This window comes from Colobus angolensis, unplaced genomic scaffold (genome assembly GCF_000951035.1).
Source record: "Colobus angolensis palliatus isolate OR3802 unplaced genomic scaffold, Cang.pa_1.0 Scaffold45, whole genome shotgun sequence".
Lineage (NCBI taxonomy): Eukaryota > Metazoa > Chordata > Mammalia > Primates > Cercopithecidae > Colobus > Colobus angolensis.
Genome location: NW_012117932.1, coordinates 1,672,555 through 1,698,162, shown reverse-complemented (window position 1 = coordinate 1,698,162; position 25,608 = coordinate 1,672,555). Strand labels below are relative to the sequence as shown.

Below are 25,608 nucleotides of genomic sequence, written 5' to 3'. Positions count from 1 at the left end.
AGAGGCTGTGCTCTAGATGTACAAGATAATTAAATTATAATCTTTATATTGAATGATGAAATCTAAGAGAATAAAAGCTGCAGTGTCAGTTCATCCATCCAACTACTCAAAAAAAAATTGAAAAATGTGACCCATATTTCAAAAAGCCATTATTTTAACTGTGGAGTAAACTTAATCTATTCAAAGTTCTCTCCTTTTTAGTATGTATATTCATTTATTAATTTTGTAAACTGAAGTAAAAATTAATCATTAGCCATTACCTTCAAGACATTTTTTAGACACTTGAATGATATGTAACTATCTAATATTAAGAATGAACATCAACATTCTTTAACAATTCTTCCTAGATATGACTGCAAAACCTTAACTTTATTTGCCAGGGACCATTTTTGAGCATCTAGTAAATGGTGGATTTAATACAGATTTTCAATTTACTAGCAAAATATCTGCCCCACAGAGAGGTAAATAATATTGACAAAGATTATCCATTAATTTCTACTTCCAATATGAAAGTCAAGGTTCAGCACTGTTGAGATTCTATAAAGTCTCAAAATTAAGAACACAGTAATAGGAAAAGAGTATTAACTGGCCTCATTTTCTAGCAAGGGAGAATGGCCACCAGTACTCCCTGCCCCACTTGGTTTGGACTTTGATAACCTTAAAAACAAAATTCCTGAAAGTACACTAATATTCTAAGAAATATACTCAAAATAGAGCTAGTAGAAACATTTAAAAATCTCTTTGCTCAATAAGTCAATTTATTAGGTCAGGATTCTGAAATCTAAATGGATTCCCAGCCTAAGTCTGCCAATGAAGCCAGCTGATGGCACTATGAGCTTAGCCTTTCTGAATCAGCCACGATGGTGGGTAAAATTCATCAGTTTCCTCATTAGCAGTCCCACCAGCTCATCTTTCAACGCAAATCTTTTAACTAGCATTCACTAATAATGTGTCCATTTCTGACATATTTAACTCAATACTAAGAAAACTAAGGTACATAAAGGCATTATAAATAGTTAAAGAGAAATGGGTGGAATAAAAATAAAATTGGTCAGAATTTTGAATTGACACTAAAGAGAGTAAGGTCGGCCAGGCAGGTGGCTCATGCCTGTAATCTCAGCACTTTGGAAGGCCAAGGCAGGTGGATAGCTTGAGCTCATGAGTTCAAAACCAGCCTGGGCAATATGGTGAAATCCCATCTCCACAAAAAGTTAAAAAAAATTAGCTGGGTGTGGTGATGCGCACCTGTACTCCCAGCTACTCAGGAGGCTGGGGTGGGAGGATCGCTTGAGCCCAGGAGGCAGAGGTTACAGTGAATCAAGATCGCGACACTGCACTCTAGTCTAGGTGACAGAGTGAGGCGGTTTCATACATACATACGTATATACATACATACGTACGTATATACGTACATACATACATACATAAAGAACTCCTATACTAAATAACTCCAGAAGTATCTCAGGGTAAATGAAGTGGGAATCTAACCTACAAATTCAGTTCAACAATTGAAAGAATGTAGCCAAACACTTCTAAAAGTTGTATTCTTAGTGATGATTAAGTCTAACTTTAGAAAGATGTTCAACTACTAAAGCTAGAGGTTCTTATTAAATCCAAAGCGATTCTCCAATAATGAATCATGTGTACCTGCAAATTTCTCAAGAGGTAGGCAGTTTCAGAGAGCCAAAAATAGGTAAAAAGAGGAGTTCCTTGATCACTAAAACAAGAAATATTTCTTCACTGACTTTTCATTCCCAGATACCTGATTTTGACCTAGCAAAGCCACACAAGAACGAGGCCAGGGATCACATGGCATACAGAAAGGAGCTGAATTCATTTCCCACTTTGAGTCCCACTTTCTTGACCAAGAAAGATACTATAAAGTTTTCTGAGTGACTCATCTAGTTCCTTATATCAAAGTCACAATAACAAGTAATATCTGTTAAAATAGAATCCCTATAATATCAAACATGCTGCTTCATAAATATCTTCCTATTTATGTATTATTCAGAAAATACACTAATTAAAATCTATTTTCAAGTTTATGACCATGTATACAAAACTTCCAAGACTCTGAACTAAGACTCTGTGTATATGTAAATGCATGTTTTAATAATGATAACCTATTCATTTTACTTTTAAATTGAACTTATAGTATGTGTATTTCTCATCTCTGTAAAGTACATAAATGTACTGTAGTTTACATGACGATTAAGCCAAGAATGAAGTTGTGTTTATTTTTAAATTGATTCTCCACTGGGAAAAAGAAGACACAGAAAAAAATCTGAAATCTTAGCCACTCATTCCTGCCTTTATTTGACACCCTTGGCCTCTTACTGCACTGCCCAACCCCTTTTATCTATTTCTTCAAACTTTAAACTTAACACAGTCTGATTGAAGTTGATCACTACTCCACTAGATGGGCTTCTATACATAGCTGCTGTGATTCTGATGATAAAGTGCAGTTCCTAGTTTTAGCACAAGAATACATAAAATGCTAAAGATCTATTACTGACAAAAATGTACAACTTTTAAAAAATAGTGAGATGTGTAGTAGCAGCTTTGACTCTCACTGTGGACTTAGGCTGCTCAAAATAGGTTCATAAACCTCTTATGGTTTTTATTCAGGTAAAGCTTCTTAGGTCTATTCAAATAGGCTAAGATTGCTTACAACTGCTCTACTCCATAAAATACACCAAGTGTATAATCATCATCAGGCCTTGGCTATCAGAAATAAGAATTCCTTCTTAGGAATCCATGGACAGAATGACAAGGAGGTAGAAACCCAAATGAAAGAAATATACACTAATTTCCATGACATTTATACATGCTTGAATGATACAGAATTATTCTTACCTGGGAGGTTTCCATCAGTTTCATCAGCACTAGGAAAACTAGCAACACTTGTAGAATCTGAGAGGTCCAAAAGTTTAGCACGCAATTGCTCAATATCACTCTCTTTGCTGGCCAACTGCATCTGAAGCTCATTCCTATGTGCACATTCTTCTACCAATTGCTAATTTTGAAAAGTATCAAGATAATATATAATCAAGCTAAAACAATTTCCAACATTATTAATTGAAATATAATAAAGTAATTTAAATTGCTAATACTAAAAATGTACAGTAAACTTCATGAACGTTTGCTACCACAGATTTTGATACACTACAGAAATGTCAAGTTCTCAGTAATACATTGCTCGGACAAATTCCTTTTCTACTTGCCTTAAAGAGTTTTTGTTTTTGTTTTCAAACATAAGCCATCAAAAAAAAAAGTTACAATAGAAAATGCTTTTCTGGCTCCAAATGAAGTAGCTTTAAAGGTACAGAAAACTTCAGAAAACCATAATTGATGGAGCTAAAAAGCTTAGATCTAAGTGCCCGAGACCAGGTTCTCAATTTTGTTCTATTAACAAGCCAAGAGGTATCAAAAAATTAAGCTTGTTATTTTGATTTCAAAAAAGTGAGTCTTGACTAGAGAAAATAAATAAGCTACAATACTTCAAAACCTCTACCCCAGTTACAGTTAATATTAAAACAGCCATATCCCAATTACAGTCTGAAACCAAACAGGCGGAACCCTTGATTGTTCCCAATCTAAACAAGATAAATAGATAACAAGTATATACAGAAATAATTTAAGAAAATAATCCTTCACACTCGTGTCCATACACACACACAAACCTTACCGCTTGCATGTCATTCAGCTCCTTCTGATGTTTCACTACCATCTGGTTGAATTTCTCTCTTTCTTGGTTGAGTTCCAGTTGTAGCTTTCGATTTTCCTTTTCTTTCTTTCTCAAATCTTGTGTATTAGCTTTCTTTCTATCAATTTTAAAATCTTTTCGATTCATTATTTCTGCCAACTTGTTAACAGCCTATTAAAATATTATTAATAAAGATCAATAGTGTAGTCATCCAATTTAATACTAAAATGTATTTTTTTCTTCAAAATAAGGAAGCAGGACTTTTTGTGTGTATGAAAATTCGGACAACTTAATGATGGTTGAGACATGATAACTGGCAGCACAAGTCACTAACACTGATTTTTCACACTACTCAAATGTAAGAACCAGGAGCCTTTCTTTGGTTAACTTGACAACCCAGGACTGAACCAAGAGTATGCTAACCCTACTCTGGTGTTGGGTACACTAGCAAATAAAGCCTCTATGCCTTGGCCACATACTCTTATCTTCTACAACTATACAGTATTACCAGGCAAGTGAGCTTTCTTAACGGAAATCCTATTCTTTTTTTTTTTGGAGACCGAGTCTTGCTCTGTCACCCAGGCTGGCATGCAGTGGCATGATCTTTACTCACTGCAACCTCTGCCTCCTGGGTTCAAGCAATTCTCGTGCCTCAGCCGCCTGAGTAGCTGGTATTACTGGAGCGCACCACCATGCCCGGCTAATTTTTGTATTCTTAGTAGAGACTGGGGTTTCGCCATGTCAGCCAGGCTGCTCTCGAACTCCTGGCCTTAAGTGATCTGCTGGCCTCAGCCTCCTAAAGTGCTGGGATTAAAGGCATGAGCCACCTCGCCTGGCCTGGAAATCCTATTTCACAAGTAAGTTTTTTTATAGTTAGCAGGGAGAGAATTTATGTTATTTGTTCTGATGAAAAGTTTGAACCTTATAAGCCTTGGTTTTAGGACAAAGTGCATAAAGAGCAACGATTAACTCAAAAATGAACATGTGGAAAAGATTGAAGGCATGTATACCTGTGTTTTAAGGGTTCGCTCAGTGTTGATATTCTTTTCAAAGGCAGCCTTAAGATTACTGATCTCCTCCTCCTTCTCCAATTTATATTCTGTCAACAAATTATATTAAATGTTATTGTATGGTATTAATTTCTGCATTTCAAACTAACAATGTCCTTAATTATTCAAATGAGTATACACTACATATTAACTTTCAGTAACTTCATTAAGATAATTCTTAAGGCTACAGAAGTTACTTAATATAGGAAAACAGGTATCTTAGAAACCTAACACAAACATAGGTAAAGGTAAATCACTGAATTTGATTTAACATGATGATTTTTTAAAAATTCTACATACCTTCCTCTGCCTTCTTCATTTTCTCTGTTAGCTCTTCGTTCTCTCTTCTTAATATTTCCATATCTTTGGCTAGCATGCTGTTTGTTTCTTCAAGCTGAACAAAGCACACAAAAGTTTAAGCTCCAGCCTCTTTGCTATTCTCATATTTCAGGCAATAACCTTTAAATACACTGCTTGATAAAGAAAAGTCAGACACTGCTCAACTACAGCAAATGTCTGGTTTCCAGCTTAAAATATGTAGATATAATTACATCAAAAATATTTAAAAGTAGTTAACAGCTTCCAAAAATTATTTCAGTTTATGCATATAGATATATATATGAACGAAAGGGGGGCATATGTAATGGCAAGATAACTAGATTGCAAAATAAGAAATGTGTATTTAGTTCTAGCTCTGCGATTAACCTAGTATGTGACCCTGAGCAAGTCATAATTTTTCTGGACTTCAGTATCTTTCTCTGAATACTGATGATGCAAACAATAAAAACATTTATTTATAGATTACTTTTAGTAATGTATAATCATTACTATGTTATATGTTATATTAATCATTCTGTGTCTACTGTCTTATTTAATCCTCGTAACAATCATGTGGAAGAGGTATTACTATTTCTATTTTACAGATGAGAAATCTGAGGCTTAGAGAAGTTAAAGCCAACTTTGCCAAGACCATATAACTTCTTAGAGGCAAAACTGGAACCCAGAGTGATTGATAGTGGCTTTAGAAGAAAAATCTAACTCCTCTTTTTAGTCCCATGATTCTATATAGACTATAGTATAAACTTCAGGAATAGGTAATTGTTTGGAGTATTGGTTTTCTTATAATGGATTTATATATTATCCCAAGAATTCCTCATTCCCAAATGGTTTCTCTATATTTCATAGAATTCTGGCCCATAAAAAATCAGTTGCAATGTATTAAGAGAACAACAAATCAATTTAAACTAAGCCATTTCTTCATATGAAATATAACTAATAAAATCTACAGCCAGAAAGAAAAACAGCCCAATATTGCATTGGTTCTATACCTATACAGACAAAAGCCCAATATCTTGAACAAGAATTTCAATAATTAACAAATGTTTGGTATTATACAAACTATTTTATACCTGAGTACAGAATGACCACTATGTATAACACAGAAGTAAATACACTTGCACACACACTTACCCTAATACTTTAAGATGTGACCTACTGTGATTTAAATAAATTTTATATGACTTACCTGACTATCACACTTACCCGACTAACAGCGTGATCTTTATCTGTAATCTCTTGTCTATTTCTTGAAGCAGCTTTCTTGCTTTCTTGAGTCAATTCAAAATACTGTTCTTCCAGAAGGCCTCGAGCCAACTGCTCAGACTCAGCTTTTGTTTCTGCTAGATCCAACTGAGTAGCAAGAGTTTCTCTGCAACAATTTTTTAAGAGAAATTGATGTAAACAAACTCAGTTCATTCTTCCAACTTAATCATATTCTTAAAAACATAATTAACTTTAAATGATAAAAAAGAATTATTTTATTGCTTAAAATAAATTTAAATCTATTGCAAACTTTCTATAAAAGTAATGAATTTAACCTCTCACATGTTGAAAAATTATAAAAGAACTATTTAGTTTTCTATCTGATGTTGTGCTTAACTAAAAAAGGTAATAAAGCAACAGCAAATAGTCTGCTCTTGAAAAGAAATTTCTTGTGGGTTTGGAATGGAAGGGAGCATGGCATAGTGGAAAAGTCATTGACTTGTAAATCAGCAGGCTAGACCCAGACCTTTATTTCTGTTTTGTCATTAACTAATTGAGTAGAGACACTCAATGTGCACAAAGTGCAAGTCCCTTGCACTTCCTGTAGTTCAGTTTCATCAAATCTGTAAAATGAGATGGTTCAACTAGTCACTTCCAGCTCCAAAATTCAATGAGATTATGAAAACTTCTAAGAGATTTGCAAATCACTACAAACTAATTTGACAACACTCCCTGGAAATGATACTAAAACATTTCAGAATTGACATTCAGACCAAGATGAGGTAACTCCAGTTTGCCTACTCTTCTAGAAGAGCCTCTCTTGGATAAGCTCTCTTAGTCACTACTGTAGTCCCTGAACAGAGCAGGTGCTCAATAAATATGTTCTGAATGAGTAACGTCCACCTCCTATTTTCTATTGAGTATTACAATTCAAACTTTCTGCCTCAAGCCTCAAGAGGGACAGAGGGAGACATATAGTAAACACACACACACACACACGCACACACAGAAAATTCATTCATTCACTTAACAACTATTTGAAGGTTTATTAAGTACTACACTATGTTTACTATGCATCACGTTGTTTTAGGAATTAAGAGATACAGCAGCCCGGGCACAGTGGCTCATGCCTGTAGTCTCAGCACTTTGGGAGGCTGAGGTGAGCGGATCATGAGGTCAGGAGTTCGAGACTAGTCTGGCCAACATAGTGAAACTTCATCTCTACTAAAAATACAAAAAATTAGCCTGGTGTGGTGGTGTGTGCCTGTAATCCCAGCTACTTGGGAGGCTGAGGTGACAGTGCGAGACTCCGTCTCAAAACTAAATAAATACAGCAGTAACAAAGTTCCTGGGCTTAGGGAGCATGTATTAGTGGGGCCGTATAGGCAATTTAAAAAATGAACAAGTGCTATATAGTAAGTCACAGAGAATAATACAAGATAAAATATGGAAAGTTATGAATGTGATCACTTTTATTACAGGGTAATCAAGGAGGCCTCTCTGCTAAGACGACAGAAGAAAAGTAGGGAGAAGAGAACAACAGATATTGTAAGGCTTTCCAAGGCAATACAAGGACTTTGACTTTTATTCTGGTACTCTAATGTTTTAGAAAGATCATTCTGGCTGCTGTATTAAGATCAGACAGTAGGGGGACAATGGCAGAAGTTGAGATACCAGTTAGGAGGCTACTGAAATAATCAAGATTGGAGATGATGGCAGTTTGGACCAGGTCAGTAAATGGAACAAGTGGTGAGAAGTGATTAGAGTCTATACATAATTTTTAGTGAACATTGGGAAAATTTGTTGGTGGATTGCATTTAGAGTGCAAGAAAAAAAGAAGAGTCTAGGATGACTCTAAATTTTTCACTTAAACACCTGGGAATAATAGGGTTGTTCAGGACTGAAATGAGGAAGATAGGGAGGAGCAGTTCGCAAAGTGAGGGAATCAGGAATTTTTTCTGGACACTTTAAATGTGGGGTGCTTAACACTCAAGCAGAGATGTCAATTAGACAGCTGAATACATAAGTCTGGAATTCAAGGGAGAACGTACTTGGACTCTGACACCATTTAAAGCCACAAGGCTGGATGAAAACAAGCAGGGAGTAATCCCTTGAGCACTCCAAACTCCTAAGGGTCTCAGCAATTAGAAGGGAAAAAGGAACAAAGGAGGTTGAGAAACAGTAGCCAGTTCAATAAGGAAAAAACAGCGTCTGGTGTCACAGAAGTCAAAGGAGACATTTTCTCAAGAGAGTAATCAACTAAGTCAAATGCTGCTATGAAATAAGGCGAGAACTGAGAAGTCACTATTAGGAAGACCCCACTGACCTTGAGAAGAGTTCTTTTGTTAGCATGATGAATGCAAAAGTATGACTGGAGTGAGCTCAACAGAGAATGGAAGATGGGGGAAGGTACCTGGTATGTTACTTTTCAAGTAAGCTGGCTATAAAAAAAAGTGGGGCCAGTGTGGCTCAAGCCTGTAATCCCAGCACTTTGGGAGGCCGAGACGGGCGGATCACGAGGTCAGGAGATCGAGACCATCCTGGCTAACACGGTGAAACCCCGTCTCTACTAAAAAAATACAAGAAATTAGCCGGGCGAGGTGGCGGGCGCCTGTAGTCCCAGCTACTCGGGAGGCTGAGGCGGGAGAATGGCGTAAACCCGGGAGGCGGAGCTTGCAGTGAGCTGAGATCCGGCCACTACGCCTGGGCGACAGAGCGAGACTCCGTCTCAAAAAAAAAAAAAAAGAAAAGTGGGATGGTAGCTACCATGTAGATAACGTAGTTAAAAGATGCAGCTTTGCTCTTGTTGCCCAGTCTGGAGTGCAATGGTATGATCTTGGTTCACTGCAAACTCCACCTCCTGGGTTCAAGCAATTCCCCTGCCTCAGTCTCCCGAGTAGCTGGAATTACAGGCATGCGCCACCATGCCCAGCTAATTTTGTATTTTTAGTACATACGGGGTTTCTCCATGTTGGTCAGGCTGGTCTTGAACTCCTGACCTCAGGGGATCTGCCCACCTTGGCCTCCCAAAGTGCTAGGATTATAGGCGTGAGCCACCACACCTGGTGTAAGAGGGTTGTTTTTAAAGGAGATATCTAAATATGTTTACATAACAATGATAATGACCACAGAAAGGTAAAAATTGATGTAGAAAAGATAAGAGAATTGTTGGAGTCATAATATTCTTTTTTTTTTTTTTTTTGAGACTCAGTCTGTCACCCAGGCTGGAGTGCAATGGCGAGATCTTGCCACACTGCAACCTTCCCCTCCCAGGTTCAAGTGATTCTCCTGCCTCAGCCTCCCAAGTAGCTGGGACTACAGGCATGTGCCACCATGTCCGGCTAATTTTTGCATTTTTAGTAGAGATGGGGTTTCACCACATTAGCCAGGCTAGTAGCGAACTCTTAACCCAAGTGATCCGCCCACCTGGGCCTCCCAAATTGTTGAGATTACGGGCATGAGCCACCAAACCCGGCCAAGTCATACTCTTAAGTAGGCAGGAAGAGATAGGATTAGCCATTAGATAAGAGCTAATGCTCTTGCCCATTTACATCATCAGAAGGAAGGCAGGGTTTATAGGTACTATTCTCTACTTAGAAGCTGTTCTCACCAAGATAATGAGTAACCTTCAAATTAATACAATGGACAATTTATGACTTTTTGGTGACCTTTCTGAATATTTGGCACTTTTTTTTTTTTTTTTGAGACGGAGTCTCACTCTGTCGCCCAGGCTGAAGTACAGTGGCCTGCCCTCGGCTCACTGCAAGCTCCGCCTCCCGGGTTCGCGCCATTCTCCTGCCTCAGCCTCCCAAGTAGCTGGGACTACAGGTGCCCGCCACCAGGCCCGGCTAATTTTTTATATTTGTAGTAGAGACGGGGTTTTTCCATGTTAGCCAGGATGGTCTCGATCTCCCGACCTTGTGATCTGCCCGTCTCAGCCTTCCAAATTGCTGGGATTACAGGCATGAGCCACCATGCCCAGCAATATTTGGCACTTTTAATCACTTTCTTTTTCTTGAAATACTCTCCTCCCCCAGCTTTTGTGATACTCTACTCTGATGTAGACAAGTTAGTAGCTATGGTGGTGAAAGAGAATAGATGTTCTCTTCTGATTTTTAGGAAGCAAGGCTATTAGCTAAGTACAAGAATAAGGAAAAGGTGGCGATCTGAGTAGAGACGAGATGTGAAACACTTTTCTTAGGAAAGTAGTAGAGTTAGCAGTTTAGGAAAAGAAATGCTGCCAATGCCAAATCTAAGAATACTGGGAGTGGTTCTGCCAGCTATTATAATACAGGGCTTCAGGTTCACAACACGTTCTTATCTGAAGTTTCTGCTTTGTGTTAAGTTCAGATAAAAGTATCTGGGTTATACTTTAAAACACCAGAAAACCTATTTAACCCAGAATATATTTCTATCCCTGGTTATGCTACTGTGCAAGAGAAAAAGCAAGAAAGAATTAGATGGTTCAGGGTAAAATTACCTGCATCTACATATTCATCCAGACTTCCTTTACAACTCTCCATAATGAAAGACTGTCTTTACTAATATTTAAAGTCAATCTCTCACCCTTATTCTCCTATCTCTTAAAATAATTCAATCATCAATCATTCCATATTCTTCTGGATTATAAGATTATAAAGAGTGGCTCTGTTCTTGTTCACAAGTGTATTTCAAATGCCTAGAAAATTCTCTGGCCCACAGAGTGTGCTCAAAAATTTTACTTGAATGAAGAGATGTGGGGCTGCTCCTACTCTGATTTCCTTCCCATGGTCCATTTAAATATGCTCAAGTTTACGCTACTGTTAGGAAGCGCTCTCCTTCACATTCTCCTCTAGCTACTGCTACTTCTTGCCATAACAGCCAAGTCTCCTGAATTTTTTAATTTAACAAATATTTGCTGAGCATCACAATGCTGCCGTTACAATTGTAGGTGCTAGACATATAGCAATGAATTGGACCTAAGAACGAAACATCTGAAAATTCCTTCTGCCATAGAGCTTTGTTTCTAGTGGAAAAACAAAAACAATAAATACACCAAGTAAGAAAATTATATATTAGGAGGGAATAAGTTCTACAGAGAAAAATAAAATAGGGAAGGATGTATGAACTGGGTACCAAGGTAGTGGGGTGGGGATGTATGCAATTTAAAAAGCATATTCAGGGAAGGCCTTCTCAAATGATGTGGACCTGGAGAGGGCCAAGGAGCAAGCCATGTAGATACTTGGAGGAAACTGTTCCAGGAAGAGAGAAGAGCAATGTACATACCTGGAGGTAGGAGAGTGACTAATTGGTGTGTTGAACAGAAAGAAGGCTAATCAGGCTGTTAGGTATACTCTGCCTCTTGTTCTACCCTTTCCATTCAGTCTCAATCTACTTTAATATCTATTCTCATCTCTATTTAGAAGCTGTTCTCACCAAGATAATGAATAACCTTCAATATAAGTACAGTGGACAATTTATGACTGTTTTTCTTGACCTTTCTGGATATGTGACACTTTTTAAAGTTTAATTTTTATTTATTTATATTTTTGAGACAGAGTCTCACCCTGTTGCCCAGGCTGGAGTGCAGCGGCGCCGTCTAGGCTCCCCGCAAACTCCACCTCCCGGGTTCACGCCATTCTCCTGTCTCAGCCTCCTGAGTAGCTGGGACTACAGGCACCTGCCACCATGCCCGGCTAATTTTTTTGTATTTTTAGTAGAGACGGGGTTTCACCATGTTAACCAGGATGGTCTCAATCTCCTGACATCGTGATCTGCCTGCCTCAGCCTTCCAAAGTGCTGGGATTACAGATGTGAGCCACCGCGCCCAGCCAATATGTGGTACTTTTAATCACTTTCTCTTTTTTGAAATATTCTCTTACTCCAGCTTTTGTGACACCCTGCTCTGATCTTCTCTTATACTGTTGGTAGCTTCTCAGTTTCCCTTCCTCTGCCCATTCCTTAAAAGTCTAGGAGCTAGTAGTCTTTCCTCAGCCCTGTGTCTTCTGATCCTACACTATGGGTTACAACTTGCTACCTGGGAGGACCAAATGAGTCCACAACAGTGCCCCCCACTTCCCTCCACACACACACACACGAACACACACCTAAAATAGTTTTGGGTCAACCTTTTACATAAAAATTCAGATTCTTGGTTTCTCTTGAAAAACCAGAAGATCTTGACATACTGGGCCAGTGTTATCATGTGGTAACAAATGGCCGGAACTGAGGAGGTGAGATCTTCAGTTTGTTATAATCCTTACAACTTACGCAATGAATATATCTACACTTAGACCCCACTAATTACAGCCTAATTATACCAATGGCATCACAGGCTCATGAGTTTATAAACTCTGAGATACATAATCACCTTAACAGATCTCTGTATTAGTGGTTTCTGTATGCAGACTATCAAATCAGCTTCAAGTTCTTATCTTTTATCTGCATTCTAAATAAATAAATAAACCCAAATCTGGATATCCCATAGGCACCTCAAACTCAACAGGACTGAAATTGAAATAATCTTCTCTCCCCTCGTCTCACAATTTTGGCATCCCTTAGCTCAGGGACCAGCACTACCATCAACTCAACAGCCCTGGTCAGAAACTTGAGAGTCAGCCTGAAAATTTTCCTAACCTTTGCCCCTATGCCTCCAAATCTACAAATCCTACTTCTTTTACTTCCTACTTCGTTTTATGCACTTGCCTCTTACTGCCAACTTCCACTATAACTTTATATCTAAGTTTTTCCAGTGGTTATATAACTGGGCTCCCTGTATCTATGCAGCTTTCTCTTACTTCAATTCCTTCTCCACTCCTTAGAGTGAGTTTTCTAAAATACTTGTCAGTCACTAGCTTAGAATTTTCATTTATTCATTCGGTATTTATTGAATACTTACTCTAAAAGTCCCTGATTGAAGTGCTGGGAATAAATAGACAACAATGGAACAAACAAAAGTCACCACATTTCAATATTTTAAACTCTTCAGCATGATACACAAAGTCCTTTGTAATCTGACTCAGTTTTATCTCTCCAGCCTTATCTGTCATGAACTAACCATTTACTGTTCCTCAAATCACAGATTGGCTTCTGCCTATACTGTCCCTTATTCCCCACATCCCATTCCCTGGCTAATTCTACTTTCCCTCAGTTGTGATCTCTGTTGGGAAATGTTCTCTGAATTCCACATGGTAAGGTGAGATATCCTTTGGCACAGCCACTGTACCTTGATTATATCTCTCCTAACTCGATTCCGAAGCACTTGAAGAATCGTAACTTACTAATAATTGGATAGCTGCACAAAGCACAGTACTTATAGCACAATAGTGGGGATCCATATATTTGTCTTAAATAGATGAACAGATGAAAAAAGGAAAATATATCAACTCTGAAACAATATAGTATGCAGTGAATATTTGGCACTTTTAATTACTTTCTCATTCTGTTCCTCAGATCACAGATTGGTTTCTGCCTATACTATGCCCTTCACAGTGAATGCAGACATCTGGGATTGCATATTGCAATACCATACAAATGGTAGAGTAGGTAACAGACCAGACTCTACAGTATGACTGTATCAGAGAATAACCAGGAAATGCAGCTTTGTGTCTACCTTAGCTTTCAGTTAATTAAGTTATCGAACTATGATACTTGGCCACCAAATTAGTATGTTGATACCTGCTGTGATGCTAAAATTTATGATAATATACAGCTCGGCAACAAACTATTGTCAATTCTGGACCTTAAATATTTTAATTAACTTAATCAACTCAATTAAGGCAACTTAATTGCAAAAAGATGCAATTATACTTAATTTATAATCAAGTCAACAAAGGTAAACAACGAAAAGTTTAAGTTTATTTATAAAACTAGTAAAAATAAAAGTTATGTATTCCAACAAAAAAAAAAAATGAAGAATGATAAAAGTGAGTATCTCCAGTTTGCAACACCTAATGTATTAAGATCTAACGTTGAGTACCACAGTGGTTAACAACAGAAACAGGGAAACCAGAAAGTACAAGGTTATATATGAATTAGTCTTCTTCCTCCTAAAAATCAGATTTGAATCTGATTAAGCTTCCAAATCAGAAATGTCCAATGAAACTTTCTAGGATGTCATAAATGTTCTGTATCTGTACTATCTATTATAATATGGTAGACACTAACCGCATGTGACTACTGAGCACCTGAAATACGACTAGTACATCTGAGGAACTAAGTTTTAATTTTACATAACTGAATTTAAATTTAAGTAACTATATGTGGCTACTGGCCATCATATTGGGCAGAGGAGCTCTAGATATAACTACTGACTTCCAGGAAACATAAGGGAAATGGGGAATGTTCAACCAACTACAGAAATTGAATCAATAAAATTGCAACTGAGGGAACCTCTACAGGACAAAAAATTCCAGTTTCTTCAACAAATCCATATCAGGATGGTGATTACTCTTGAGGTGGAGAGGAAAGAAGGCATAATTAGGAGGTGGGATATAGTGGACTTCTGAAGTGGAAAGCAAGGTTCTCTTTCATGGATGATGATGTTATGATGACATTTGTCATAATTCATAAAAACTATTAGTTTTGCTGTTTTCTGTAATTGTTTGTTTCAACAACAAACAGTCTTTCAAAGGTGATTAAATGTAAAGAGAATATAACAGTGTTGGAAAACTAGTTCTAGTGTATGTTCTGACATTACCTAGCTATGAGATACTCCGCATGAGTTACTATCTTGTTGGACCTGTCAGCTGAATTCTAAAATGAAGCTGTTACACTTGAAATAGCTTTGTAAGGTTTTCTCCTTTTAAGACCCTAAACATATACATGTAATGAAAATTAACCTGCATAATAATAGTTTATTATTATTATTTTTAGAGATGGGATCTCATTATGTTGCCCAGGCTGGTCTTGGGCAACTCCTGGGCTCAAGCGATCCTCTCACCTCAGCCTCCCAAAATGCTGGTATTACAGGCATGAGCCACCATGCCCGGCCATAACCTGCATAGTAATCCTAAGAAGACCTTAAATACCTTTATCTAACTTAAAATACTGATTTGCAAAAACAGCATGATTTATATATAAATAGATCTTTTAAAATTGAGATACTAGCCCAGGCATGGTGGCTCATGCCTGTAATCCCAGCACTTTGGGAGGCCGAGGTGGGCGGAACACGAGGTCACGAGTTTGAGGCCAACCTGACCAACATGGTGAAACCCTGTCTCTACTAAAAATACAAAAATTAGCTGAGCGTGGTGGCACACGCCTATAATCTCAGTACTCAGGAGGCTGAGGCAGGAGAATCGCTTGAACCCAGGAGGCAGAAGCTGCAGTGAGCCGAGATCACGCCACTGCAGTCCAGCCTGGGTGACAGAGCAAGACTCCGTCTCAAATAAAAATAAATTAAAAAAATAAAAATTGAGATACCCCTGAAAACAACTGTCAGACAACTTTTTGTCAGTTTAATGAATCTCTGCAATTGCTACAGTGTTGATTTATAGCATTGTTTTTTCACCATAAAGGCAAATGTAGCCTAATCTGATTTGTTCTGAATTAGCCCAATAAATTGTGTTCTATACCATTCCCACCAGAATAATGGCACATCTATTCACTATTTTAAAACTTAAGAATGCCTGTTGCAGTACTAATTCTTGTTCTAAAGCAAAATGGACATACTTTTCATTTTGTAGTTCCTGTATTTTCTTTAAATTCTCTCTGTTTTTTTCTTCAATTTCTTCTTTAAGTTCCTTTACCTGGGTTTTATAAAGTGTCTGCAAAACAAGTGACAAGAAGAAGTAAGTGTTTATGGTGGGCTAAAAACAATTTGGCAGTTTCTTATAAATTAAAAAAATTAACATATGATCCAACAATTCCTCTCAAGTATTTACCCATGACAAATACAAATATATATCAACACCTAGTCTTATACATGAATTTTCCTTATGGTTTTATTTATAACAACTCCAAAGTGGAAATGAACCAGATATCCATCAATATGTGGCTTAAAAAAAAAAATGGTTAATTCATATTACTTAGCAATAAAAAGGAATGAACTACTGATACATACAACATGTAAAACTAAGAAATCTAAAAAACATGCTGAGTGAAAGAAACCACATGTCAAAAAGCATATACTGTGTGACTCCATGTATATGAAATTCTAGAACAGGTAAAAATAATCAATTATGACAGAAAACAGTCATTGTCTGTGTATAGAGGTGGTTGGGAAAAATGTAGAGTGAAGGGCCACAAGGGAACTTTTTGCGGTGAAAAAAAATATTCCACGTATTGATTGTGGTTGTGGTCACACAGTTGTATATATTTGTCAAAACTTACTAACCAGTACACTTAAAATGGGTATATTACATAGAAATTATAGCTTAATGGCTGGGTGTGGTGGCTCACGCCTGTAATCCCAGCACTTTGGGAGGCCGAGGCGGGCAGATCACGAGGTCAGGAGATTGAGACCATCCTGGCTAACACAGTGAAACCCTGTTTCTACTAAAAATACAAAAAATTAGCTGGGCGTGGTGGCACGCTCCTGTAATCACAGCTCTTTGGGAGACTTGAACCCGGGAGCGGGAGGTTGCAGTGAGCCAAGATTGTGCCACTGCTCTCCAGCCTGGGTGACAGAGTGAGACTCCATCTCAAAAAAAAAAAAAGAAAAGAAAAGAAATTATAGCTTAATAAAGTAGATTACAGATTTGGGAAGACATTATAAAGAAATTAAACACACACTACTAATTTAAATGTTAGATCAATTCTTGACTAATGTTAGAAAAAAATCACTTCTGTTGGCTGGGCGCGGTGGCTCAAGCCTGTAATCCCAGCACTTTGGGAGGCCGAGATGGGCGGATCACGAGGTCAGGAGATCGAGACCATCCTGAGCTACACGGTGAAACCCCGTCTCTACTAAAAATACAAAAAACTAGCCGGGCGAGATGGCGGGCGCCTGTAGTCCCAGCTACTCGGGAGCCTGAGGCAGGAGAATGGCGTAAAACCCGGGAGGCGGAGCTTGCAGTGAGCCGAAATCGCGCCACTGCACTCCAGCCTGGGCGACAGAGCTAGACTCCGTCTCCAAAAAAAAAAAAAAAAAAAAAAAAAAAAATCACTTCTGTTTTGGTGGGTGGGATGTACTGGGCAGTAGAGAGACAGGTAAAAAATATCCACAAAAGGGCTGGGCGCAGTGGCTCATGCCTGTAATCCCAGCACTTTGGGAGGCCTAGGTGGGCGGATCACAGGGTCAGGAGATCGAGACCATCCTGGCTAACACGGTGAAACCTCGTGTCTACTAAAAATACAAAAATTAACCAGGTGTGGTGGCGGGCACCTGTAGTCCCAGCTACTTGGGAGGCTGAGGTAGGAGAATGGTGTGAAACCAGGAGGCAGAGCTTGTAGTGAGTTGTGATTGTGCCACTGCACTCTAGCCTGGGCGAGAGGGCAAGACTCCATCTCAAAAAAAAAAGAAAAAGAAATGTCCACAAATAAGATTTATCAAGTATTCTGCTAACATATCTATAACATATGCTTATTTCAGAACAATGGTTCTTACAAAATTCATTGAGCTTTTGCCAACTCCAGTGAAAAATATTTAACACATGAGACTCATTTTGTGTTAGTTGCTGAAGTTACAGAGTGAACTTCCAGTTCTGATATCTATTTCTTTTTAACTACCCTCTTCACTTTAAAAGAAAAAGAGAAGGGAAAAAAATAGCAAGGGCCAGCAAACAGCTGTGGAGAACTACTTTAACACTTACTTATTACATTAAGAAACAGCACTTTTCTAGGCAAAAAAATACATAAATGTCTATGGGAATGCAAACGAAAGAAGAATAAGGGCTTACTCTAGGTTAAGTGTTTAGAATTTCTAAAATTAAGTAATCTATTTGGCCTTTGGGACTTAGATTCTTATCTCTCTGACTTCAAATACTGAAATTCAAGTAAGTAAATCAATGAAAGGATAAAAAGAAAAATAATCTGATTTGAAAACCCAGAATAAAAACAAATCTTAAAATTTGGTTCATAACAGCTTATTGAATTGAATGCTGTTTAATCCAATGCCCACAAGCAATGCAATAAATCAGAACTGAGACAGGGTCAGGTTTTGTACTATTTTCTTTTCTTTTTTTTTTTTTTTTTGAGACGGAGTCTTGCTCTGTCACCCAGGCTGGAGTGCTGTGGCTGGATCTCAGCTCACTGCAAGCTCCGCCTCCCGGGTTCACACCATTCTCCTGCCTCAGCCTCCCGGGTAGCTGGGACTACAGGCGCCGCCACCTCGCCCAGCTAGTTTTTTGTAGTTTTTAGTAGAGACGGGGTTTCACCGTGTTAGCCAGGATGGTCTCGATCTCCTGACCTCGTGATCCGCCCGCCTCGGCCTCCCAAAGTGCTGGGATTACAGGCTTGAGCCACCGCGCCCGGCCAGGTTTTGTACTATTTTCTAGAAGCAAAATGAAGAATCCACAGGAACCATCGCAAGTCATTTGACATCCATCCAAACATCTGGAGGCACTGGATGATTGCTCTGTGGAAGCATATGGCAAGAAAGTGTATGGGATGCTACAGATCACTTTGCAGAAGTTAGCAGTAGATACTTTGAATAATTACATTTAGCAAACACCCAGGGCAAGCGTTTTCAACAGTATTTAAAAGTTTTTCATTTTGTTTATGAGACAGAGTCTTGCTGTCGCCCAGGCTGGAGCACAGATGACCTCGGCTCACTATAATGTCCAACTATCGGGCTCAAGTGATTCTTCTGCCTCAGCCTCCCGAGTAGCTGGGACTACAGGTGCCTGCCACCACAACCAGCTAATTTTTGTATTTTTAGTAGAGACAGGGTTTCACCATGTTGGCCAGGCTGGTCTTGAACTCCTGATCTCAAGTGATCCACCCGCCTCGGCCTCCCAACGTGCTGGGATGACAGATGTGAGCCACAGCGCCTGGCCTGAAAAGATTTTACGATTTAAAAACATATACCAATGATAGCCTAATATGCCAAGAAACAAATGGATAAACAAAAAGAAGAAAATCACAATGTTTATTAGAAGATGAAGAGTCATTTGAAAAAGAATTTTAAAAAGAAAAAGTTCACATAAAAGAATCTAATACCTTGTTGTAAGTCAGGTTTTGAAACAGTGCGTATGTTAAAAATGATTCTCACTTACCGAGAAATATTGTTCAGCTTCAAGCTGATCTTGTAGCTCCCGCATCTGTCCTTCATTCCCTCTATACTGTCTTCAGATGAAAAGAAAAACAAGTGAACAAACGCTCCTACTTATACTAGACTTTATTTATTCTTAGTTTGTTAAAGTTGCTAATATAAAAAAGGTTTACTAAAACAATCTTTATTTTTAAAAAACATACTTCATTATTATTTTACTAATTAACTTGGTCAGGCCACACTGGTTCTATCTTGCTCCTTATAAAATGATGCTATACAAATGTAGTGAGAACCCTTTTCTACTGATGATCACTTTTTGGAGAATATTAATTGTGGATCTATCCAAAATGAAAACATAAAATTGATACCCTATTTTTGCTAAATGTTTACAGAGAAAAGCAGTAATAGGGAAGAAAATGTCTTGTACAGTAAGTAAAAAAAAGGGGGGGATGAAAAATTTAGTAATAGTTCAGTGCTTTGTATCATAGTACTATGTTTAATAAGTAGTAATTCAGTACTACATACTAGACATTATGGCCAATTAAGCACAAGAAAAGGGGCTGTGGAAATGAATCATCAGGTAAGAAGGGAAAGCAAGAACAACAAACTGACAAAGAAGGAGGAACACAGACAGACAACTGCATGTATATAATATATACATAAACACAACTCACAAAGGAGCAGAGTCCAAAAGATGGAAACACAACGTAACCCGAAGACATAGATTTTCAATAATTATTTACTGTCTACTACGAAAGTCTAGCAGCTAGGCTTGAAAATCTAGTTGCTAGACTTTCATATTAGACAGTAATAATAGCTTTGTATTCTCAGTATCTAAAAAGACACGTGGTTGACAAAAGTCCACACCAATCTCCATTGAATGCTGAGTGAGAGTATTTGTGGAGGAAAAAAATATAAAACACATTTTTGTGAAAATGGTGGCCCTAAAAGAGGAAAAGAATTTCACCAATATAAATCCAATTTTATGAAAACTGACAATTTAATCCAAGAATCACCTCTGTAAATGAAGCTAGCAAGTGATGATATAATAAAATAAATTCAGAGGAAATAAAAACACAGGATTTGGCATAAGATATATCCACTTTTGATATTAAACTTGTGAAACATATTCTTAGGCAAATTGTGAAAGCAATCCTGACATCTTGCTTGTTCTCCATTTCAAGTAAGCAGGCATATCACATCCCAAGAGTAACAGAAAAAAAAAAGACATTTTTGCATTTTGAGATGAACCAAAGACACAAAACAAAACGCACAGTGTGTCATGTCTAATTCTAGCCTCTGAACATCTCCTACAAGGCACTGTGATTTTTGTAATTCTAACCTGAAGAAATGTGATGACTTTTGTGGACAAGAAAATCAGATGAGAAAACTGTGGTCTTTCCAAAGCCTGAACTCCCTTGAAAACCTTTGCAAGTAAATTCTTTTACTTCTAAATACTTTTTCGCTGTCTTTCACAAACTCTAAGTACATAATCTGTACATACGTAAAATATCAAACACACAAGTCAATGATGGGCACAAAAAAGAAAGAAATCACAATGTTATTTTAAAGACTTACTTCGTAAGCTGAGCTAACTCAAATTCTAATAATCTCTTTGCTTCCAATAAAGTATTTATTTCCTGTTTCATCTGCTTTTCTAAACCTTTTAAATTGTCTGCCTCAAATGCTTGAGTCTTCAATTCATTTTGTAACAACAGCCGCTTATTTGATTCCTGCTCCAGTTGCAGGGTTAGATTCTTAACCTATGAATGAGAAAAATAATTGGGATGTTAAATCTCTTAAATAATTTATTAGACATTATTTGAAAGAATACTAACCAAATCAGGTACATTATAATTCACGGTACTAGTAGAAAATATTAGTATTTTAAAGAGTCTTCATTATTCCACGTGTTTATTATTGTAGATTTACTATTAAGTCAAATTAATTCCCAAATTTCAGACATGAGATGTTGTGGAGGGAAAAAAATTCTGGTTCCTTTCAGACCCAATCATCATGAAAATGTTGGAGTACAAGGTGATTATAAAACTCATTTCTGGGCCAGGCACAGTGGTTCCCGTCTGTCATCCCAGCACTTTGGGAGGCTGAGGCAGGTGGAGTGCTTGAATCCAGAGTTTGAGACCAGCCTGGTCAACATGGTGAAACCCTCGCTCTACAAAAAAATACAAAATTGGCCAGGCATGGTGGTACACTCCTGTAGTCCCAGCTACATGAGAGGATCACCTGAGCCTGGGAGGCAGAGGCTGCAGTGAGCCAAGATCATGCCATTGCACTCCAGCCTGAGTGACAGTGAGACTCTGTCTAAAAAAAAAAAAAAAAAAAAAGCCATTTCTGGGGGAACATTTGAATGGAATACTTAAATTTACCTGTTTATATGCTCTACTCTACAACCCTTCAAAGCTTAACAAAACAAACTGAACGTATGTTTCATTCAAGTCAACAAATATTTTTGAAGTGTTTATTAGGTGTTCGGACCAACGAACTCAAAATTCCTACAGTGGTTTACAATGGCCTTCATGATCTGTTCTAACTCTATTCCTATCATTGGCCATTCTCTACAATCCAATCATATTCTTCAGATCCTCAAATGCAACAAATTCTCCCTCACCTCACAGTTCTTGTACACACTACTCCTTGTTTTATCCTCCTTCATTCATTCATTCTTCAGCTCTCAAATGTTATACTCTGAGCAAGGCCTTCTGTAACTCCCAAATATGATTAGTAACACACCCCTATAGCATTCGGTATTTTCTTTTTAATTATTTGCAATGCTTGTAGTTACTATTTTTTTTTTTTTTTTTGAGACTGAGTCTCACTCTGTATGTAGCCCAGGCTGGAGTGCAGTGGTGTGATCTTGGCTCATTGCAAGCTCCGCCTCCCGGGTTCACGCCATTCTCCTGCCTCAGCCGCCCGAGTAGCTGGGACTACAGGTGCCTGCCACCACGCCCGGCTAATTTTTTGTATTTTTAGTAGAGATGGGGTTTCACCATGTTATCCAGGATGGTCTCGATCTCCTGACCTCGTGATCCACCCACCTCGGCCTTCCAAAGTGCTGGGATTACAGGAGTGGGCCACCGCGCCTGGCCAGTAGTTACTATTTTAATACCTGTTTTTCCCTCCTGGCTGTAACTTCCAACAAAGTCAGGACCATACCTATATCTTATTCACTTCAGTAACCCCCAACTCCTAGCACAGAGCCAAATAGTAGGTAGTCAAAAATTATGTTTTTTAAATGACTGAATATTATCTTTCAAATTTTGTACATTCCTCCTGCATGTTAACTTTAATAGGTATCTCTAGTTTCTCTTCTTTCTAGTCCATTCTATATACCACTACCAGACTGATTTTTCTAGAAGTGCTTTCACCTATAGCTCCCATGCAAGTTTTATTTTTTAGAGATAGGGTCTCACTCTCGGCTCACTGCAGCCTCGATCTCCTGAGGTGCAAGCAATCCTCCCACCTCAGCCTCCTGAGTAGCCGGAACTATAGGCATACGCCACCACACATAGCTGATTTTGGTATTTGAGATGGGGTTTCACCATGTTGCCTAGGCTGGTTTCAAACTCCTGGGCTCAAGCAATCTGCCGATCTGCTCACCTTAGCCTCCCAAAGTGCTGGGATTACAGGTGTAAGCCAATGTGTCTGGCCACCCATGCAAGTTTTAAAGAGTATCGATACTTTGGCCTCCAAATTTCTCCCATGACCACTCAAACATGTCTTCTTTTCTTCAAAAAGTTAAAAGTTCTATCAAGTTCCTTTTTATGCTTTACTTACCCATCTTCTTATCCACCCGGTACTCACTTTATTAGCCATATCTTTACTGATAATATTCCCTCTAGCAAATAAAACTCTGACTCTAAAACTATTACCTTTTGAAGTCTTACTCAACCTTTAAAATCTAGGTAACATGTTACATCTTCTTGAGAAGGCTTTCCTACTTTCGGTCTTAGAAATAATTTCTAAAGTACATATAGTAACCACCAGGACATGTTGTCATTTTATCTTTTTATTAACTGCTTTATAAAATGTATACCCCATGCTATCAATCTAAGCCAGGAAAGACTACAGTTAAACACTTTTACTGAAATCTAAGAGCAATGCTTTCTTTGGGGATATAAGATGCATTATAATAAAGACTTTTTTTTTTCTTTAAAGCAGATGGTCAGTTTTTTCAGGAAAGGAACTATGACATTTCAATACAGTTGTACTGTCACAGTGAAAAATGGCATAGATTACACAGAGTGAATGTTCAATAACTATTTGAAAAGGAAAATTCTAGGTGCTGGGGTAACCATATAGCAGTGAACATAGACCCATGTCAATAATTTCATTCAAATCTCCTTCACGGTGTTTAAATTATAGATAACTCTTCAGTCATAACTTATATAATCGTTTCTCTTTTAATAGATGAACAAAGTCAGTACTATTTTTCTTACTTCATCCTCCATCCTTTCTTTATTTCCAGTCAAATGTTCTAGTTTCTGCTGAGATTGCTTCAGATCAACGTCTAGCATGGAACACTGTTTCTCAATCTGAACAACCCGATTTTCAGCCTTCTCTCGAGCTTCTCTTTCTTCTTTCAGCTTTTTTTCCATCTCTGGGAAAGCAAAAAGGTACATACATTTAAAGAAAGAGTACTTTAATACATTTCACTTTATATGGGCTGTAATTTGGTTTCAAACATCTCTATTGTTTTTATCCTGGGACTTGAATAGAGCTATTAATTATAGAAATTCTCATGTTATGTAAACTGTTTCTATAGTAGAAATCTCTAAAGAAAAGGAGTTATAAAATATAATATAGCAATAAAATCTTCTAAACCCAGCTCTTGCCCAATGATAAGAGATTAATCAGTACCAGTTTCAGACTAGAAGGTGAAGAGTATAGCTAGAAAGAAAGTGAATCAACAAAGAACAATGAAGGTACATCAAGTAAAAGCAGAAAAATAAGGCTGTGGTTATTAATTTATACCCTGCACTGTTCCAGAAAAGGTTCAGAAGGCTTAAGGCTATGGTAGGAACTCCAGTTTATACAATTCAGATGAATAAGATTCCACAGTAGTATAATACCTCTTTTAATTATTACTGGAATATATTAGTCTACACTGAGGCTCCTTTTTTGAAACATAACTGAGCTTCTGAGAGGTTAACTTTTCCATGTTCATGCAACTAGTAAGTTGCCCCATCAGGATTCTAGTTTATTTGAAGTCTGCGTTCCCACTCTCGAAGACCACCCTCTAAGTGACAAAATATAAACTATTAAATAAATATAAATAAACTATTACTTATCTTTCCCCCCAAACTTAGAACTTAGCTGCACCAGTAAATTGTCACCTCTTAAGACCCTTCTGTTTAATCAAACACAAATTCATCCACTATGTTCTTCTGACTCTTGATCTCTCTCTTCTGAGCGCCAGACTTAGATACCAATTGACTAACATCTCCACCTAGATATCGAATAATCTTATTAAAGTTAACATATCCACAATAGATGCCTTTACTTCTGGCCCATCCCCAAACCACTCCAACCCCAGTTAGTCTCAGTCTTTTGTTTTTGTTTTTTTTTTACGACAATGTCTCGCTGTGTTGCCCAGGACAAAGTACACTGGTGCAATCTCAGCTCACTGCAACTTCCGACACCTGGGTTCTAGCAATTCTCCTGCCTCAGCCTCCTGAGTAGCTGAGATTACAGGTGCGCATCACTACACGCAGCTAATTTTTGTATTTTTTAGTAGAGGCGGGGTTTCACTATGTTGCCCAGGCTGGTCTCGAACTCCTGACCTCAAATGATCTGCCTGCCTCGGCCTCCCAAAGTGCTAGGATTACAGGTGTGAGTCCCCACACCTGGCCTCTTTCTATCCAATTCATCACCAACTCTTGTCCTCTATACCTCGACTTCTTTCTCTCTCTACTACTACCAGTGTTTACAGCCTATAGCCTTCTAACTGATCTCCCTTTTTATCACTGTTCTCACTCTTGAAAGCATTCCCCACAGAGCAGCAGAAATGATCTTTTAAAAATATAAATTACACATCCCAGAAGCTTAAAATGCACTAGTGCCTTCATACAAATCTTAGAATAAGAATACTGAACTTACTATCACTTCTGCCTGGAATGTATTTTCTCCAGCTCCTTTAACAGGTGGTTCATTCTGACTTT

The 25,608-nt window shown here is 38.0% G+C and overlaps 1 protein-coding gene across 1 annotated transcript in view; it reads right to left on the bottom strand.

The window, feature by feature from the left end:
* The window catches only part of ROCK1 (Rho-associated, coiled-coil containing protein kinase 1), a 158,036-nt gene that overhangs the window by 14,608 nt on the left and 117,820 nt on the right, over positions 1-25,608 (bottom strand). Inside the window, exons 19-27 of the mRNA XM_011957774.1 lie at positions 23,887-24,047; positions 21,008-21,192; positions 19,434-19,503; positions 15,949-16,043; positions 6,298-6,463; positions 5,056-5,149; positions 4,717-4,805; positions 3,689-3,877; positions 2,857-3,016 (exon numbers count right to left, since the gene is read on the bottom strand). Coding sequence (XP_011813164.1) covers positions 2,857-3,016; positions 3,689-3,877; positions 4,717-4,805; positions 5,056-5,149; positions 6,298-6,463; positions 15,949-16,043; positions 19,434-19,503; positions 21,008-21,192; positions 23,887-24,047 — 1,209 coding nt within the window. The remainder of the gene's footprint in view (positions 1-2,856; positions 3,017-3,688; positions 3,878-4,716; positions 4,806-5,055; positions 5,150-6,297; positions 6,464-15,948; positions 16,044-19,433; positions 19,504-21,007; positions 21,193-23,886; positions 24,048-25,608) is intronic.